General features: G+C 37.9%; 1 protein-coding gene and 1 pseudogene across 3 annotated transcripts in view; one reads left to right on the forward strand and one right to left on the reverse strand.

Annotated features, from left to right (window-relative positions):
* MICU2 (mitochondrial calcium uptake 2) overlaps positions 1-19,977 on the reverse strand; it is a 134,921-nt gene that overhangs the window by 29,494 nt on the left and 85,450 nt on the right. For 2 of the 3 annotated variants that reach the window (XM_006159518.3, XM_014592007.2), the window contains 2 exons: positions 12,589-12,636; positions 10,340-10,422 (listed from right to left, as the gene is read on the reverse strand). In XM_006159518.3, the coding sequence (XP_006159580.1) occupies positions 10,340-10,422; positions 12,589-12,636 (131 nt within the window). The remainder of the gene's footprint in view (positions 1-10,339; positions 10,423-12,588; positions 12,637-19,977) is intronic. The other variant, XM_006159519.3, reaches the window with a different exon arrangement.
* On the forward strand, positions 9,653-10,150 carry LOC102500514 (chromobox protein homolog 3 pseudogene; annotated as a pseudogene).

The raw sequence follows: 19,977 nt of genomic DNA on the forward strand, positions 1-19,977 counted from the left end.
AAGAGAAATAAGTATTCAAATAGTTAATGTAAATGTAGTTATTTCCTCTCCTCAATGCTGTTTTATTTAAAACAGACTCGAATGCTATGATGATATTTGTGTATTGCTATGCGGGTTATTAAGTTTAGTATTTCATTTATAAGATCGGTACAAAGAAGTTTTAATAGGCTTACAGCCCATTTAAAAAAAAATCAGCAATGTATACTAACACATGCTTTTTATGTTTTAATTCATGGAGCCCAAGAAAACATTTAGGGAGTAATCTGTAATATTCAAAACTGTTCTATAAATGTAATATACTAAATATATGAAAAAATGCATGTGAAAAACTTGTAAGTAAAGATGTGCAACAACTTTCGGAGCAGAGCTGTGTACACAGTAAGACACTATGCAGTAAGGCACACTAACAGAGCTCTCTGAAAATTGAAACAACGTGCCCTCAGTTTTACATGCATTGTCTGCTTATCTATAGGCTTTGTGATTTGGCCTCGAGTTGCTATCAAATATTGCTATATAGTCCACTAAAACTTTGGTTCTGGTAACTATGACAGTGATATTACCAGGGACTTGACTACATTCCTTTACAAGATTATCTCCAACTTTACAATTGTAGAGATATATGCATAGCAGAAACAAAACCTCTACGATTTGGCTCCCTAAGTTTTGTGATTCCCATGAATATAATCAGAAAATATATCTAAGTCACTTTCTGTCTCTCTGGCAAGTACACACGCCCTATAGCAAAAATCTCCCTCAAAAGAGAGAGAGAGAGAGAGAGAGAGAGAGAGAGAGAGAGAGAGAGAGAATAGTAAACAGGGTACCAGAGAAGTAAGAAAGCCGAAAGAGAGCAGGAAAATAGAATCTCAGGAAGAAAAAAACAATTACAAGGGAGTGTTTTATACTAGACTCTTTAAGAAGTGGTCAAGTAGGATAGAGACTGAGTAGAAAGCCCCTTACATTTTGTAGGCTGGAAGGAATCAATACAGAAGAAGTTTCAACAGAGTGGTAGGAACTGACAGACATGGGGCGGGGAGGGGGAGCGGGGAGCTGAAGAGGAAGGAGTAAGAAACGTAAGCAGTAGATTAAAAATATTCTTTTCAGGGGACCAGCAAATGGTATAATGTTTATGTCCCTGGACTCCTACACAGTTAACCGTGGTTCAAGTCCTGGACCTGGCTGCTTAAAACTCAAGCCAGGAACCATGTGCATGCATGCCCGAAATCCCAAGAGGAGAATGGAGAAGGGACTGTGGCATAGCCAGCCCCCTTAGGGGGTGATTTCTCACTTTCTCTCTCTCTCTCTCTCTTCAGCAAGCACATGCATCCTATACCAAAACCTCTCAAAAATTATTTTTAGATATTTGATGGTTAAGGAAGAAAATTAGTTTAACTTAAGAACAAAATGTGTTTGCACAAGCAGGACCTGCAATACCGTTGCAGTAAGTCCCAAGGTAACTTTCCTCTCTAGATATTGGACCTCCAGGATAAGGAACAGATTTAAGACTGTCAGGATTACTCAGGTAGAGAGTAATTTGTCTGAAAAAGCCATGATACAAACAGGTGACATTCTGTTAGGTTAACTATGCTGTTACTGTTACCCCCTAGGGGGGATGGGCATACCGCAATCCCTTTTCCTCCAAGGATTTTGGGCATACACACACATGCCTGGCTTGAGTTTGAAGACACTGGGTCCGGAACTCAGACTGTAGTTGGCCATGTGGGAGTCCTATGACATAACCACTATGCATTCTGCTGGTCCCATCTCCTTCTCAATTTTGTTACTGACTTCTCAACCACAGCGTGACCTCCAAAATAAAACTTCTCCACGATTCCATCTTATCCCTTAGAACTTACAATTCCCCCCTCTGAGATCACACATGCTCAAGACTTAGTTTTCACCTCCGTAAGGATGTTCCCTAATTCTGACTACATTCTTGACCTCCAGAAAGTTGCTTGCTATTCTTGTGTGTTTTGGCATGGGTGTCCTACCAGTTTTTCAGATTCATTATTTCTAAGCTCACAGTAAAGATCTTTCTCAACCTGGGCTCCCTTTGAATTCTCCTTCCTTTTTTTTCCCTTCAGGTTTTTGCCATAGGGTGCATGTGTTCACTGGAGAGAGAGAGAGACAGTGAGAGGGAAAGTGAGAAATCACCCACTAGGGGGAGATGGCCACACGCAATCTCTTCTCCTCCTGGGATTTTTGGGCAGGCACACACGTGTTCCTGGTGTGAATCTCAAGCCACCAGGCCCAAGACTCAACTTGTGGTCGGCTATGTGGGAGTCCATGCCACCTGCTGGCCCCTGAATTTTCCTTCTTATGAGACATGCTGACATCAAAAAAAAAGAAGAATGCTCTAGAATTGGATGAACTTGGAACCAAATCATGACTGCAATACTGTGTGCATATCAATTCTTTTCATATTTAAAATGGATATACTTCCACTCATTTGTAGGTTGCTGTAAAGATTCAATAAAATATTATGTGAGACATAACCAATCCTCAATAAGAACCAGTTTTCCTTTTTCTGATTAATCAGTACTATTATCATACCTAGTCAGGTAAACTGGAAAAAAGAATGACTGTTGATTCCTCATTTCCCCTCATTCCTCTAATCCAACTGGAAATCAGGTTCTGTAGAAGTTATTCCATAGTGTCTTGACTGCATTTCCTATTTTTTATTTATAGCTGTAATCTGAACTACTGCAGCAGCCCATGGAACGTCCTTGCCTTCAATTGTGTGTGTGCATGCGTGCACGTGGTGTTTTAGACAGGATCTTGTGTTGAAATCCTCCTGTCCTAGCCTCCTGAGTAGCTACGACTATAGGCACCTGCTTCCATGTCCAGCTTTTTTTTTTTTTTGGGAGAGTTTTTCGCTATAGGGCGCGTGCGCTCGTCAGACAGAGAGAGACAGAGACAGAAAGTGAGAAATCACCCTCCAGGGGGGATGGCCACGCCGCAATCCCTTCTCCTCCATTCTCCTCTTGGGATCTTGGGCACGCACGCACATGCGCCTGGCGTGAGTTTTTTAAGCCACCGGGTCCAGGACGCAAACCGTGATCAACTACGTGGGAGTCCAGCGACATAGCCATTACGCTAACTGCTGGTTCCCCATGTCCAGCTTTTTAGAGTGAGCCAAGAATCAAACCGGGCCTCCTGCATGGCTCTGCCTGCTGAGCAGCAGCATCCAGCATACTGCTATGAATGGGCTGCACCCTCTCCACCGTGAGCTCACCTTTCCTGCCACGGTCAGACATGGATATTGGAACACTAAAATACAATGATGGCTTCTGACTATAGTGTACAGTTCACATTATGACCCCACTTCTTAGGTATGAACAGAGGCTCACACTTCAGCTGTGCTGCACAATGCTTGATGACAATGCTTTTTAGAAGTGCTCCAAATTTCTGGGGACCAGCAGGTGGCATGGTGGTTAAGGCGCTGGACACTCCCACATGGCTGACCATGGTGCGAGACCCGGACATGTTGACTTGCTTTCTCACTTTTCCTCTCTCTTTTTCTCTGTGTATCTCTCTCTGATAAAATGAAAACAAATGAATGAATAAAATTAAATTAATAATTCTTAAAAAAAAACCAACAACAACAAAGAAGTGCTCTAAACTTCTAACATTCGTTATCCTAAGGGACCATAAATAAAGCCATTTAGTCACTGTTCAGGCCAGATGAGTACTATTATTTTTCTGCTTTCTTTATCTTAAATGGAATTGAATTTAAAGATAAAATTTTTGAAAGTATATTTATTTTTCCCATGAGAGTGACAGACATGGTGGGTTGGGTGGAGGAGGGGTTAACAGGCACCCCCCCCCCCCGTGTGTTCATGTTGACCTGCCCCCGCCTCAGCCAACCAGGATTACCAGCACCTATGCACCTGGTGGGGACAGGCGTGATCAACTACGTGGGAGTCCAGCGACATAGCCATTACGCTAACTGCTGGTTCCCCATGTCCAGCTTTTTAGAGTGAGCCAAGAATCAAACCGGGCCTCCTGCATGGCTCTGCCTGCTGAGCAGCAGCATCCAGCATACTGCTATGAATGGGCTGCACCCTCTCCACCGTGAGCTCACCTTTCCTGCCACGGTCAGACATGGATATTGGAACACTAAAATACAATGATGGCTTCTGACTATAGTGTACAGTTCACATTATGACCCCACTTCTTAGGTATGAACAGAGGCTCACACTTCAGCTGTGCTGCACAATGCTTGATGACAATGCTTTTTAGAAGTGCTCCAAATTTCTGGGGACCAGCAGGTGGCATGGTGGTTAAGGCGCTGGACACTCCCACATGGCTGACCATGGTGCGAGACCCGGACATGTTGACTTGCTTTCTCACTTTTCCTCTCTCTTTTTCTCTGTGTATCTCTCTCTGATAAAATGAAAACAAATGAATGAATAAAATTAAATTAATAATTCTTAAAAAAAAACCAACAACAACAAAGAAGTGCTCTAAACTTCTAACATTCGTTATCCTAAGGGACCATAAATAAAGCCATTTAGTCACTGTTCAGGCCAGATGAGTACTATTATTTTTCTGCTTTCTTTATCTTAAATGGAATTGAATTTAAAGATAAAATTTTTGAAAGTATATTTATTTTTCCCATGAGAGTGACAGACATGGTGGGTTGGGTGGAGGAGGGGTTAACAGGCACCCCCCCCCCCAGTGTGTTCATGTTGACCTGCCCCCGCCTCAGCCAACCAGGATTACTAGCACCTATGCACCTGGTGGGGACAGGGAGCCCTCAGGATGTAAACCTAGGACCTTCCTATGTGGTTCAGAGCTGCAGAGTGTAACAATGTAATAATGTGTTACGGGTGTGCCACTGTGGCTCACCTAAAGTTGCCTCTCTAGAATTTTTATTTAAAGAATTATTTAAGTTTAGTTATTATTTTTATTATTTTCTATTTGATCAGAGAGAGTCACAGATAGAGAGGGAGGAAAGTGAGAAAGTCAGCCACTAGGTCTGGCACTTGAACCACGGTCAGCCATGTGGGAGTCCAGCACCTTTAACCACCACACAACCTGCTGGCCCCTCCTTTCTAGAATTTTATAGCAATACATCAGGCTGCAATCTTGAAGGGAGTCTGGAATTATGCCTGTGTTCATCCTCTTCTTGGGTTGAAAGTAGTATTACAGAATCTGATTTCTTAAAATTGTATCCTAGATTCTTTTTCCTTTGTAATAAAAATAAGCATAACTGGCCTCCAATAACTAATTCATAAATTAATCAATCTCCCCTATTTTGTCTGGAGGACCAATGGCAGAGGCTCATGGAAAGTCATGTGTCATATCTGAAGCTGTTGGCCAATCTCAAGCAGGCTTGCACACTAGCTCCCAGCAGCTGAGTTCATATTTGCTGTCTTTTGAGTTTGCAAGCCCATTATGCTTGCTGTACTTTTTATAATTACTTAATTTTATTTACTATTACTGGGAGGTAATGGGGTTTTCTGGAAATACCAAAAAGTTAAGAGGCAGAAATTAACTACTTGGGGAACCCTGGGATACTGTTCTCCTTTTTTGGCCTGGGTAAAGGTGTAGCGTCCAAGACAACCAAATTTGGTTCAAAAGAGCCTGAAATGGAAGCATTAAACAGAGATTGTGTATATTTTTTCAGAAGTGGTAATACAACCTCCAATGTGATTTCTCACTTTCTGTGTATCACTGTCTCTCTGTTGAGTGAACACACCCTATAGCTAAAACCTTCCAAATATAAAAGTATTAATACCAAGTCTTTTAAATCTGGCAAGACCCTATGCTCTCAGAACACAGTTATCACTGCAGCTGCCAGACTCCATTAGAAAATGCAGTGTCAAGGAAACTGGCTGAGACTCTGTGCCTCCTACCATTCTAGCAGGTCACCTTCATGAAGTTTATGTTTCTTGGTTAAAAATGAGACAGTTTTATCCCTTTTTTCTTTCTTCCTGCTTATCTGCAGCTTAACCTGAAACAATGTAACTATTTATACCACTAAAAATTACTCTGAAAGATAACTGTATCTATTAAAAAATGAGTTGAATGCTTTAAGAGTTGTGAGATAAAGGTACATTGCTAAAAATTTTGCTTATAATTAGTGTAAGATCATAAAGTCTAGGAAAAAAATCATAAAAATCTAAAAACTGAAAACTGCAGATGATATATATGGGTATAGTTAGGCAAGAAAAATAATAAGGGATTTTAATAAGTGTCTATAGATTTTTGAAAAGGTCTTGGGGGACCAGCAGACGGTGTAATAGTTACATTCCTGGACTCCCACATGGCTGACCATGGTTGAGTTGCGGACCTGGAGGCTTGAAACTTACTCTGGGTGCATGTGCGTGTGTATGCGCCCAAAATCCTGAGAGGAGAATGAAGGTGTAGAGATTGTGGTGTGGCCATTCTACTCCCATCAACTCCCCAGGGAGTAATTTCTCAATTTGTCTCTCTGTCTCTTCAGTGAGCACATACACCCTGTAGCAAAAATCTCTCTAAAAAGAAACCCCATAAAATAGAAGGCTGCAGGTGGCATGATGGTTAAAGGCTCTGGATTCCCATATGGACAACCACAGTTTGAGTCCCAGACCTGGTGGTTTACTTTCTTGCTTTCCCTTTCTCTTTCTCTCTCTCTCTGTGGTCAAATTAATAATAACAAAAATAATAATAACAAATAAAATTAAATAAGTAAATATATCTTAAAAAATAAATAAAATAAAAAATAAGTTAAAAAGGCCTTGGTTCTAAAGTGGACATGAATTTAATTAAAATGTTTATTATGTAGGTATCTTTATTTTTTAAGACCATTGCCATCTTTTAAAAAATGAATTATATTTAACTTTATTGTATTTATTTATTTAGAGAGGTTTTTGCTATAGGGCATGTGCGTTTGCCAGAAAGACAGAGACAGAGAGACAGAAAGCGAGAAATCACCCCCTGGGGGGATGGTCACGCCACAATCCCTTCTCCTCCATTCTCCTCTCGGGATCTTGGGCACGCATGCACACGCGCTCGGCGTTGAGTTTAAGCCACTGCCGAGACTCGAACCGCAGTCGACTACGTGGGAGTCCAGCGACATAGCCATTACGCTAACTGTTGGTCCCAACTTCTGCTATACTTTAAGGTAAACGTCTGAAAATGTTATTGCCCACTCACATGAATTCCTATGTCATTTGCCCTAGTTTCTCCAACATGCTTAGATTTATAAGCTCTCTTCCAAATAATTTTTCGAGGTGTTAAACATTTATAAACCAATTTTTATGGAATTCCACTGTTTCATAGGATTATTCTCTATTTAGGACATTTTTTTACTAGGTCCTTTGTTTTTACTTTTTTTTTTTGATACATTTTTGCTATAGGCTGTGGGTGCCTGCCAAAGAGATAGAGAGACAGAAATCAAAAAATCACCCCCAAGAGGGGATGGCCATGCCACAATCCCTTCTCCATTCTCCCCTCAGGATTTTGGGCATGCATATATATGCACTGGCATGGGTTTTAGGCTGCCGAGTCTGGAACTCAAACCTGGTTGGCAGATGGGAGTACTTAACCACTGCACCATTGCTGGTCCCTGTTTTCAGTTTTTGAGATAGTTTCTTGTACCTAAAAACAATGATTTTGGTAATTATATTTACAAAGCTGTTGTATAAAACTTCGTTGGGGGCCAGCAGGTGGTATGATGAATAAGGGTGCTGGATTCCCACATAGCCAACCATGGTTTGAGTTCTGGACCTGGTGGCTTGCTCTCTTGCTTTCCTTTTCTCTCTCTCTCTCTTTCTCTCTCTCTCTGTCTCTGCCTGATTAAATGAAAAAAAAAAAAAAGTAACAAATGGAATTAAATAAATAATTCTTAAAAAAAAACTTTGTCAAAGGTATTTACTGAGGTACAATTTATACACAATAAATACACTCATTTAGAGTGTACACTTTCATGAGTATTGACAAATTTATATTCTCATTCAACCATCATTTAACTCTAATCAAAATCTAAAATATTTCCAAACTCCACAAGTTCTTTCATATCTTTTTGTATTCAAGTCCTCATTCCTTTCTGGACCTAAGCCATAAATGATCTATTTTCTTTTAGTATAGATATGTGCACTTTTCCATAATTTCATATAAACGGAATCATATTGTATACACTTCTTATATTCAGATCCCTCCATGTTGTTTCATTTATCCATAGTTTATTCCATTTGATTGCTGAGTAGTATCTTACGTATAGATACAATTTGCTGATCCAGTTGAGTGCTGATGAACATTTTGGTTGTTCCAGCTTGGGACCATTATGAACAATGCTGCTATAAATAGTTACATAGAGGTCCTCCTTAAATGTAAGTTTCCTTTTTTTTTTTCCCAACTATATGTCTAGGAACAGAATTACTAGTCATATGTTAATTATATTCTTAACTTTTTTTTTTTTTTTAAGAATGATTTAACTTTATTTATTTATTTTTATTTGACCAGAGAGGGACAGAGAGCAAGAGAGAGAGAAGGAAAGTGAGAAAGCAAGCAGCCAGGTCCAGGGCTCGAACTTTAGTCCTCCATGTGGGAGTTTAGCACCCTTCACCACGCCACCTGCCAGACCCATATATCTTTGACTTTAAAAGAAGCAGTCAATTTTGTTTTCCAGTCAAAAGTGTATGTGTATATTTTATTCCTACTGGTAATGTAACAGGGCCCTACTTCACATTTTAAGGTTTTTTTTTTTAAAAGCATGGTTATTTATATATGTGCTTACTTTGTCATTTAAAAACATACTCATTAATTCATCAATGATAGCTATTATGTGCCAACCATTGTACTACATGTTTATATATATGTGTGTGTTATATGTCTTCTTTTCTCCACAATGCACAGTTAACAGGTTAAAAACATTTACCCTTGGGCGGGGGGGTGTGATGGTTAAGGATGCTGGACTCTCACATGCCGACTGCCATTTGAGTCCCAGACTGGCGGCTTGCTTTCTCACTTTCTCTCTCTCTCATTCTATCCTTCTCTGGTCAAATAAACACACACACACACACACACACACACACATAAATAAATGTTAAATACAAAAAAATTTAAAAACACACACAAAAGATTTACCCTTAAATGACACATTCCCAAGAGTTGATGTATATTGAGGTAGTTTTTGACATCACCACCATTTTTTAACAGAATGAAATTTATCCTTTGGATATTCTGGAGTTATGTCTCGTAAAATACCATTTAAGCATATTTTCAGTTTTTCAAATATTAGCTTCAGTAAATTTCTGGAAAATTTGCACCACTTTAAACTTACCTATTTTTCATATTTTTAAAAAAGACTCATGTTTTTAACTATTCTTATTTGTTTTTGTCATTTTTGGCACAAGAATAATTTTTAATCTATCTTTAACACATTCTTTAAAGTACATATACTCTATGATGCCCTTTTTGCTGTATTATTATTTGCTAAAATCATAAAAATAAATCCTAAAACAGATGCTTAATCTTATTTCTCCTTTTAGAATCTTATGATCTGTTTACTTATTGGTTTACCCAATGTTGTACTGCAGAAAATCTAGTATTTTTGAATATACGAATGATTTCTTGACATTTCACGTGTCAATAATGAATATAATTCTGATTTTTACAGAAATGTAAAATGATGGACCCGGAGCAGCTCGGAGCGGTGAACTCTTCAAGTCTGCAATAAAAAATGGCCTCCAATGAAACTACATTGCAAAAAATGGGTAAGAAACAGAATGGAAAGAGTAAAAAAGTTGAAGAGGCAGAGCCTGAAGAATTTGTGGTGGAAAAAGTACTGGACCGACGCGTAGTGAATGGGAAGGTGGAATATTTCTTGAAGTGGAAGGGATTTACAGATGCTGACAATACTTGGGAACCAGAAGAAAATTTAGATTGTCCAGAGTTAATTGAAGCATTTCTTAATTCTCAAAAAGCTGGTAAAGAGAAAGATGGTACAAAGAGAAAATCTTTATCTGACAGTGAATCTGATGATAGCAAATCAAAGAAGAAGAGAGATGCTGCTGATAAACCAAGAGGCTTTGCCAGAGGTCTTGATCCTGAACGAATAATTGGTGCCACAGACAGCAGTGGAGAGTTGATGTTTCTCATGAAATGGAAAGATTCAGATGAGGCAGACTTGGTACTGGCAAAAGAAGCAAATAGAATCTTATGATCTGTTTACTTATTGGTTTACCCAATGTTGTACTGCAGAAAATCTAGTATTTTTGAATATACGAATGATTTCTTGACATTTCACGTGTCAATAATGAATATAATTCTGATTTTTACAGAAATGTAAAATGATCACATAAGCATTCAGGTGTTTTACGATAAGCCAAAACTATTAATAGTATTTACTCACCTTAAAAAATTCCTTTTTCTCAATCATCTCATTACCATCTGCATCTAGCATTTTAAAAGCAACATGAAACCCAGTATGGGGTTCTGCAATGAAGTGAGAAACGAGTAATTATTTAAATGCTGGTGAAATGCAAATTATTTGCAGTTAGAGCTTCAAATTTGAAACAACCAGAAAAAAATATGAGTAAACAAAGAAACTAATATTCTCTTCTCCTAATAGTTTTCAAAGGCTAACACAAGGTTTTAAGGCTCTGTCCCTGTCTTCTTCGACCCCTTTCCAAGGATGATGCACTGCTCTGCTAAGTGTTCTGTCCTTCAACAGAGATTAATTTGAGAGTTTATTTCTCTAGGCTCTACTAGGGGCTTTTGTATATTCTTACAGAACCTTTTTTTTTTTTTTCTTACTGATTACACACGGTTCCCTACTTATAAGAGTTCTGCCCATCATGATTTTTTTTCAACTTTACAATGGTGCAAGAACAATACACATTTAGTAGGAGCCACACTTGAATTTTGAGATATTCAACACTTTATTAAAAAATAGGTTTTGTGTTAGTTGATTTTGCCAAACCATAGGCTAAAGTGCTCTGAGCATGTTTAAAGTAGACTAGATTCAGCTATGATATTTAGGGGGTTAGGTGTATTAGATACATTCAATGTACTAAGTGAATTTTCAATTTATGAAGGGTTATCAGCATATAACCACATCATAAGTTGAGAAACATTTATAGTACTTTTTACTTTCTTTTCTTAGAGTGGATTTTTTTTTTTTTTAAAAAAAGCTTTTCACTTTGCAATTATTAGACTTATAGATACGCAATTTAAAAAGTACGGGGTCCCTATATATTCTCCACCTGGCGTTCTGTACTGTCAACATCACAATGCATCTATTAAAACTAAGAAATTAACACTGGTATAGCACTATGAGTTAAAACTACAGACTTCGTAGGTAGTTCATGTTTTTTCATCAATATAGTTTTTTTAACTCTAAGATTAAACACAAGGCAGCATGTTACATTTAGTTGTCATATCTCCTTAGTCTCCTCGAACTTGTAAATTTCTCAGTCTTTCCTTGTTTTCCATGACCTTCAAACTTTTATAATGATCAGGAATTTTGTATAAAGTCAGATGAGGGTTTTTAGTATTTCTTTTTTTTAAAGAGAGATTTTTGCTATAGGGCATGTACGCTCACTGAAGAGACACAGAGACAGAAAGCGAGAAATTGCTCCCTACGGGGAATGGCCACATCACAATCCCTTCTCCTCCGTTCTTCTCTTGGGATTTTGGGCATGCATGCACATGCACCCGACGTGAATTTTAAGCCTATGTCCAGGACTCAAAATAGAGCCAAGTATATGGGAGTCTAGGGATGCCATCTGCTGGTCTCAAGGGTTTTTAACATTTTTAGGTGAAGTCTAACTATCATTATTTTGTTCAACGGTCCTTCTACATATTGAACATCTATAATCTAAAAATTTAACATTTGAAATGCTCCATAATTTGAAACTTTCTGAGCTCTGATATGATGCCACAAGTAAAAACCTCCACACCTAATCTCATATGAAGGATCGTAATCAAAATGCTGCAATATAAAAATACTGTATAGGGGCTGGCAAGTGGTATGGTGGTAAAGGGTGCTGGACTCCCACATGGCTGACTGTGGTTTGAGTCCCAGACCTGGTAGCTTGCTTTCTCACTTTCTTTTTCTCTCTCTGGTCAAGTGAAAACATAATAATAATAAATAAAAGTTAAATAAAATAATTCTTTAAAAAATATTGTATAAAATTACCATCAGACTATGTGTATATGAAACATACAGAAATTTTGCATTTAGGTTTGGGTTCCAGACCCAAGATACCTCATTTTGTATATGCAAATATTCAGAAAATCTCAAAAAAGGCTGAAACTGGAAATACTGGGTCATCAGGAAAGTCATGATATTTTTTTTTCTATGTTTTTCTGTGCTAAAATGTGTCTGACTTTTCCAAGAACCCACTACTTCTGGTCCCAAATATTTTGGATAAGGGATACTCAACTTGTATTAAGGAGACAAATTTATGGAGTGCTATAGTACATGGGAGGTAGAGAGACTTAAAGAAGTAACCAAATCCTACATTATCATTCTGTAGATACAGAAACCAAAGTACCAATAATTTTAATGATAAGGATATACAGATCAAACTTTCAAAATTATGTCTGTAAAGATAGAAAATTACACATTATCAGTGAGAAAAATTGTAGAACACTTACTTGTGAGGATAGTAAGCAAGAAAAGATACTCAGTATATGAAATTAGCCCTGAAAAGATAAAATAAAAAACAGGAGAAAAGTTTTAATACTTAAGAAGTAACCATACATGGATACTAATATTGAAATTTCATTTAATTAACACATCTTGATTTTAAATTAGTATAAGATTTTTATATCAGAGTTGAAATACAGTCCTAATACTAAAAAAAGACACTAGTTTCACCAGGTTACTATTACTAGTATGGAGGGAAAGAAGGCTAACTTTAAATGTCAACCTGACTGACCCACAAGAGACCCAGATTGGACAGTTTCTATATGCATCCTTGGGGTTGATTTGCATTTGAACTGGTGGACTCAGTAACTTAGGATGTGCTTCCCACAGTGGATAGGCATCAACTAAACTGTTGAACAAAAAGCTGAGATAGAAAGAATTCATGCCTTTTATTCTGCCTCATTTGCTTGAGCTATCACATCTCATTTATGCTCAGACTGAGATTTACAGGTCTTCAGACTTGGGCTGAATTACACTATTAGCTTTCCTGGGTCTCCAGTTTGCAAATGGAAGATCATGGGATGTCTGAGCCTCTAGAATTGCAAGAGTCAATTCTTCAAGATAAATTTCTCTTTTCATAGTCTCCTATAGGTTCTGTTTCTTTGGAAATACTGACCAATACAGAGGGGGAATAAATGCTGGCTAGGAAGTAAGATACCCACTTGAAGTAATATTTGTAGGGTACTTTATGTAATTTATACTTAAATTTTACTATTTGTAACATCTCAAAGCAAATTTATAAATTCAGTAAAATAAGAGATTTGCATATATCAAAAGTCAAACTATACTACTTAATTATGACCCTATCTATCTTCACCTATGGAGGGAGAAGCTGACTGGCTTAAGGTAATCATTGTATCCTGTGGAACTGATGTAAATCAGGCCCAAGCTAATGAGTGGGCTGCATTAGTTTAGCTCCAGGGACTGGTTTAGGGAGAGGCCATGACCTAACCAAGGCTACTCAGAGTGGTAGCATAAGGTTTCTGTTGAGAATGCTAGATCACTGACTTTTTCCTGTGTGTGTGCACGTGAACTGGGTTTTGATAATGTAAGGATGTTATGCTTAGAAATGAGAGGATGTGGAGGGAGTGCCTGGAACTGCCAGACTGGTATTTAGAGCCTGAGACTGAAGCCCACCTTTAATTGGCAGGCCTGAAGAAGGGATGGTTGAGCCTGGATTAAGTTGGATTTGAAGTTAACTCAATATCTAGTCATTAAATAAACTTCCTTTATTGCTCAAGTAGATTGCGTCAGACTTTTTGTTGTTTACAATGAAGATAACTACAGTGAATATAGAAACAGGATCTTAAAAGTCATGGCTTCATGATAAGCTAAAGATTCTTTTTTTCTCTGGAGCAGAAGCTTGGTATAACAGCAAAATATAAAATTAAAAAATGTTTACCATGGAAAAGTCCAGTCATATATAAATGTAGAGTGAATACTACATTATCATTATATTAAACAATAAGATAATGAAACTCAGCTCCAGTAATTATCAACCCAAGGCAGATATTACTTTATCGCTACCCCTTTTCACTCCCTACCTTCCACTGGATTATTTTTAAACAAATCTCATACATCATTTCACAGTAAAAAATTCAGGCTGTATCTCTAAAAGGATGGGTACCCTCTGTCCTAAATAGTTACCACACAAAAAATTGCCTATGATTCCTTAATACCTTTAAATTTAAATCGGCATTACTAACTTCACTGTTTCAGAAAAAAATTTTCAGTGTGATCAAATGAGAATCCAGAGAAGGTCCTTCCTTCTCTGGTAGAAGGTAGAAAGGTGGCCTTTTTTCCTCCAACAAGGTAAAATATACATAACATAAACTTTATTTTATTTTATGGGTTTTTTTTTTTTTTTTTTTGTTCATAGGGAAGAGAGAGAGAGAGAGGGTAAGTGAGAAATCACCACCCGGGGGGATGACCATGCTGCATTCCCTTCTCTTCCATCTTCCTCTTGAGATTTTTGGGCACACATGCAAGCACACACGTCTACAGTGTTTTTCAGGTCATTCGGTCCGGGACTGGAAACACAGAGTCAGTCATGTGGGATTCAGTACCCCAACTACATCTCCTGCTGATCCACTACTTTACATTACTAAATGCATAATTCAGTGACATTAAGTACAATACATGCACATTGTTGTGCAAACATCATTAGAACTTCATCATCATACCAAACTAAAATACTGCACATATTAAACACTAACTCCTGACTGCCCCCAGCTCCCACCTCTATAATTTGTCTACTCAAAGTACCTCATATCTATAGAATCATACATGTCTTCTTGTGACTGGTGCATTTCACTGAGCATAACATCTTTGAGGTTCATCCATAGTAGCATATATTAGAATTTCCTTCTTTTTTAAGGCTGAATAATATCATGTTGTATGGGTAGCTCACATTTTGTTCACCAATTCATCTATTGGTGGACATCTTAACTGTTTCTACCTTGTGTCTACAATGAATAATGCAGCTACAAGCATTGTTATATACGTATCTGATTCCCTGTCTTTATTTCTTTCAGGTATACCCAGAAGTGGAATTTCTGGGGCATCTGGTAATTCTATGTTTAGTTTTTTGAGGAACTGCCATATCTTTTCTATAGAAGCTGCACCATTTATGGTGTAGTAGCAGTAATGCACAGGATAAAGCAATTTCCTACAAGTAATGCACAGGGTTCCAAACTTAGGCACATCTTCAGTGTTATTTCATTACTTCTTTAAAATTTTTAAAAAATAGTCATCCTAATGGCTATGAAGGAATATTTCACTGTGTTTTCCTAATCAATAGTGATGTTGAGGATGTGTTTATTAGCCATTTGTGTATCTTCTCTTTTTTTGGAGAAAATGTGTATTTTTTTTTTTAAGACTTTTTTTTTTTTTTTGGAGAGGTTTTCGCTATAGGGTGTGTGCGCTCGCCAGACCTCTTTTTTGGAGAAAATGTGTATTTTTTTTTTAGACTTTTTTTTTTTTTGAGAGAGATTTTCGCTATAGGGCGCGTGCGCTCGCCAGACAGACAGAGAGAGACATAGAGACAGAAAGAGAGAAATCACCCCCTAGGGGGGATGGTCACGCCACAATCCCTTCTCCTCCATTCTCCTCTCGGGATCTTGGGCCCGCACACACATGCGCCCGGCGTGAGTTTCAAGCCAGCGGGTCCAGGACGCGAACCGTGGTCGACTACGTGGGAGTCCAGCGACATAGCCATTACGCTAACTGCTGGTTCCCGAGAAAATGTGTATTTATAGAGTTCTTTGCTCACTTTTTCTTTTGCTTTACTTCTCTCTCCATGATTTGAGGCACATATGTACATGCACTCGGCGTGTTTCCATTGTCACTGGGACCTGAACTGCGTGGCTGGCTCTGTGGGAGCTGGCTGGCTGGACAGCAGGCCATGGAACCAGCCTCCTTTGCTCACTTTCTAACTTGTTTTCATTATGGTTGCTGTTCAGTTGTTGGAGCTCTTTATACATTCTGAATATTAAACCCTTACCACATGATTTGAAAATATGTTCTTTCATTTTATGTGATGTCTTTTCACTCTCTTGATGGTGTTCTTTGATGTATAAAAGTTCTTAATTTTGACGAAGTCTAATTTATCTATTTTTGTTGTTGTTGTTCCCTGTGTCTTAAACTTCTTTTAACCTACAGGTTCTTCCTTGTCATTTTCTCCCTACCTTTCAACTTAATTGTTGAAGACGCTGGTTGGTTGTCTTGTAGAATTTCTAACAGTCTAGAAAATTTTGATGACTATATTTCCTTGGTATTATTTCACATTATCCCTCTAATTTCTGTATTTTTTACAAACTGGTACTTATTAGATCCAGAGTTGTGCTGAAATTAAAGTTTGACTTCTTCTTAGATGGTATTGAACACTTTCATAAAGAAATGAAATACAAGTATTACAGAAAATGCTAGATGTTACTGAAAGAAACTGATAGAACCAATTATGAAAGTCTAAAAAAAAATGAGGATATTTCCACAGGATAGATGATCAGAGGTGGTGTCAAGAAAGTAATTCCAAAAGTGACCTTTAGTGATGGGTAAAATTTTAATTAAATAATATCATATAAATAGGAAAGTCATCTAAGACAGGTAAAAGCTGAATATGAAAATTAAAAAGTGGTTGTTTTGGGGGCAAGCAGGTAATGTGAAGTTAAGGCAGCTGGATGCCACACGAACAATGAAGGTGTATGAGGCCTGGACCTGGTGGCTTGAAAATATGATTGGCACATGTGCATGCATGCCCAAAACCCTGAAAGGAGAATGGAGGTAGAGTGGCCATCTCCCTGAGGGGAGATTTCTCATTTTCCCTTTCTATTTTTCTCTGTCTTTCTCTGGCAAGCTCACTACCCCAAAGCAATTTTTTTAAAAAAGGGAGTAATTTGTCTGAAATAATGTTCATGTGAAAGAAGCCATGGGGAACAAAGGCAATGTACTGTGGTAGTTTAGCCACAAAGAGTAAGGGCCTGAAAAGGGTGACGGCAGTGGGATGTATTTGCCCTTCTATGAAGGACCATACCTAATGGCTCCCATCAAATAAAGTAGAACTCAGGGATGAGAACAGTTCGGAGCAAGGCACATAAGGATTTTATATTCAGATGATTCAATGTTTTAGCTGTAAGTAACTTTAGGAATATATGTAAAATGCTTTTATGACTTACTTTTTTTTGCATTACCAACTTTTGTTGTTTTATTTTGGAGCAGATGTAGGTGTACTTCTTAAGAAAATGTCTACAATTAAGTCTTCAAAATTTTTCTTAGAATTATTCACTGTTTACATGAAGACAGAATAAATTGAATGTGTTTGCCGTATCTGGTACTTGGGAGAAGTGCTCTAATGTTAGCTAAAGGATCAAAGTGTTTTATTCCTTGGCAACCTCAGAAAGTGCAGAGTAGCATTTTTAATTAATTTATTTATTTAATTTCAAAGGAATACGGCAATGTGAAGAAATGGCCAAACCGCTAGACAGTGCTGGGCTTGGTGCCAAAGAGATTTCACTTTCCTTTTCTTTAGACATAGGTAGACATCCTTTATGCAAGGAGTACTTTTTGAAAAAGAACATTCCAGTGTCTATCTTTGAAATACTGACTTAAATAAAAAGCCTGGATAAGCAGAGTTGAGAAAGTATAAAAATAGCACCCTACACTCTCAAGATAGATTATCACGAACAATGTAGTTCTACAACAGCATTGTAGGCATCCGCCCTCTAAAAATGCTTTTAAAGAAAATAACACTTTAGAGTATTTATAGGAAAAAGTTTAATACATATTTGTTACATACAATAGTAAAATATGCTGTTAAATGACAATATTTCAAAACTGCATGCCAAGTGAGGAATATTTTAAATAACTTATTTTAAAAACATGTGACAAGAATCCATATGGGCCACTAGAAGAGACAGATAATTTCTGTTATTTGCTATTTTTCCCTAAAAATATTTTAAAGTTAGAACCATTCTAAAATATGATCTATTACTAAACACAATTTAGAAGATTCTGTTTCTCCAAAGATTGGATTAGTCCATCTAGCATAAGAACACTTTTATATCTTTCTTGGGCACGCACACACATGTGCCCGGCGTGAGTTTCATGCAGCTGGGTCTGGGATCTGAACTGTGGTTGGCCATGTGTTATGTATCTTACTGTTCATATTCAGTACATCCTTAAGGCTGGTGTTATATTGAGAATTCTGGTCATTTTTATGCATTTATTTACTTAAATTTTAGGGAGATTTTTTGCTATAGAGCACACGTACTTGCCAGAGAGATGGAAAGGGATGGAGAGGTAGAAAGTGAGAAATCACTCCCCAGGAGGGGGATAGCCATACCACAATCCCTTCTCCTCTACTCTCTTCCTAGGATCTTGGGCACGCACACACATGTGCCCGGCGTGAGTTTCACGCAGCTGGGTCTGGGATCTGAACTGTGGTTGGCCATGTGGGGAGTCCAGAATCCCAAACACCAGGCCTCCTGCTGGCCCTATGGTCACTTTTAAAAATACATAATAAATGTTGATAGCTTTTATATGTGCTAAAATAGAATATTTTAGAGTATTCCAAATGCAGTAAAATTTTACATTCATCTTCAAATGACTTTATTAATATCAATAACGATATATACCTTAAAAATGTTATTTTTGAATCTTTCCTATAAAATATTCCTATTACTGATTTTTTTAAAATTTGGAAATGAATGTTTCAATTAGGTATATATCAATTCATTTATTCAAAACTATTTTTCAAGATTTTTTCCTACTGCATTTATAAACACTTTTTTTAGACACTGTAAGTGCAATCAATAGTATACCCAAAGATATACACGTTTTAGCCCTTCCACTCTGTTGAACTCCCTCACAATTTAGTAATTCTGTTGTCCTCTTTTCATTTATTTGTTCAGTCAAAAAAAAAAATTACTGCGCACATACCACCTACCAAATACCATGTCTGGATTTTAGAAATTTTAGAGGGAAGGCATGGCCTTTTCCCTCAAGGAACTCAGAGTATCAGAGGTCAGCAGGTGACACATACACATCGATGATCATAAAATGAGGTTGGAGAGAACAATTCTTTCCCCTTGAGAAAGTGAACAATGGTTCATAAAAGAGGTGAAGATTGGGCTGGCTCTGCAATGCAGCCCAAGGCTGGGAGGAGAAGGGCTTAGAAAGCAGGAGAGAGAGCAGCACAGGCAAAGCAAGGGCATATGCAGAGCACAGAGGCAGAGCGGCCGGGCACACTGTGAGCAGAATGGCAAGAAAAGAGGAGATAAAGTTGTGGAGCTCACAGAGGGCTTATAGACCAAACTAAAGGAGCTAGATTTTACTTGTTATGACAAAGTCATTTTTATCTGTTTCCTATAAATTCCCTAGAGGGACAGAGAAGAAAAGCTAACTTCAATAAATAGATAGGAGTCAAAACTAGAAAGATTTTATGTTAGATTGTATAGAAGTGATGTGAAGGGCAAGGAGAAAGGTTTCCAAGATAATTCCTGGTTTGGGTGAGTCAGGGAAAGGTGTTACTATCAAATGAAATCAAGAATACAGAATGAGGGACCAGTAGTTAGCGTAATGGCTATGTCACTGGACTCCCACGTGGTCGACCGCGGTTTGCGTCCCGGACCCGGTGGCTTGAGACTCACGCCAGGCGCATGTGCGTGTGTGCCCAAGATCCCGAGAGGAGAATGGAGGAGAAGGGATTGTGGCATGGCCACCCCCCTGGGGGGTGATTTCTCACTTTCTCTCTGTCTCTGTCTGTCTGCACCCTATAGCAAAAACCTCTCCAAAAAAAAAAAAAAAAAAAAAAAAAAAAAAAAAAACAAAAAGAGAAGATA

Source organism: Tupaia chinensis, unplaced genomic scaffold (assembly GCF_000334495.1).
Source record: "Tupaia chinensis unplaced genomic scaffold, TupChi_1.0 Scaffold000634_1, whole genome shotgun sequence".
NCBI lineage: Eukaryota > Metazoa > Chordata > Mammalia > Scandentia > Tupaiidae > Tupaia > Tupaia belangeri.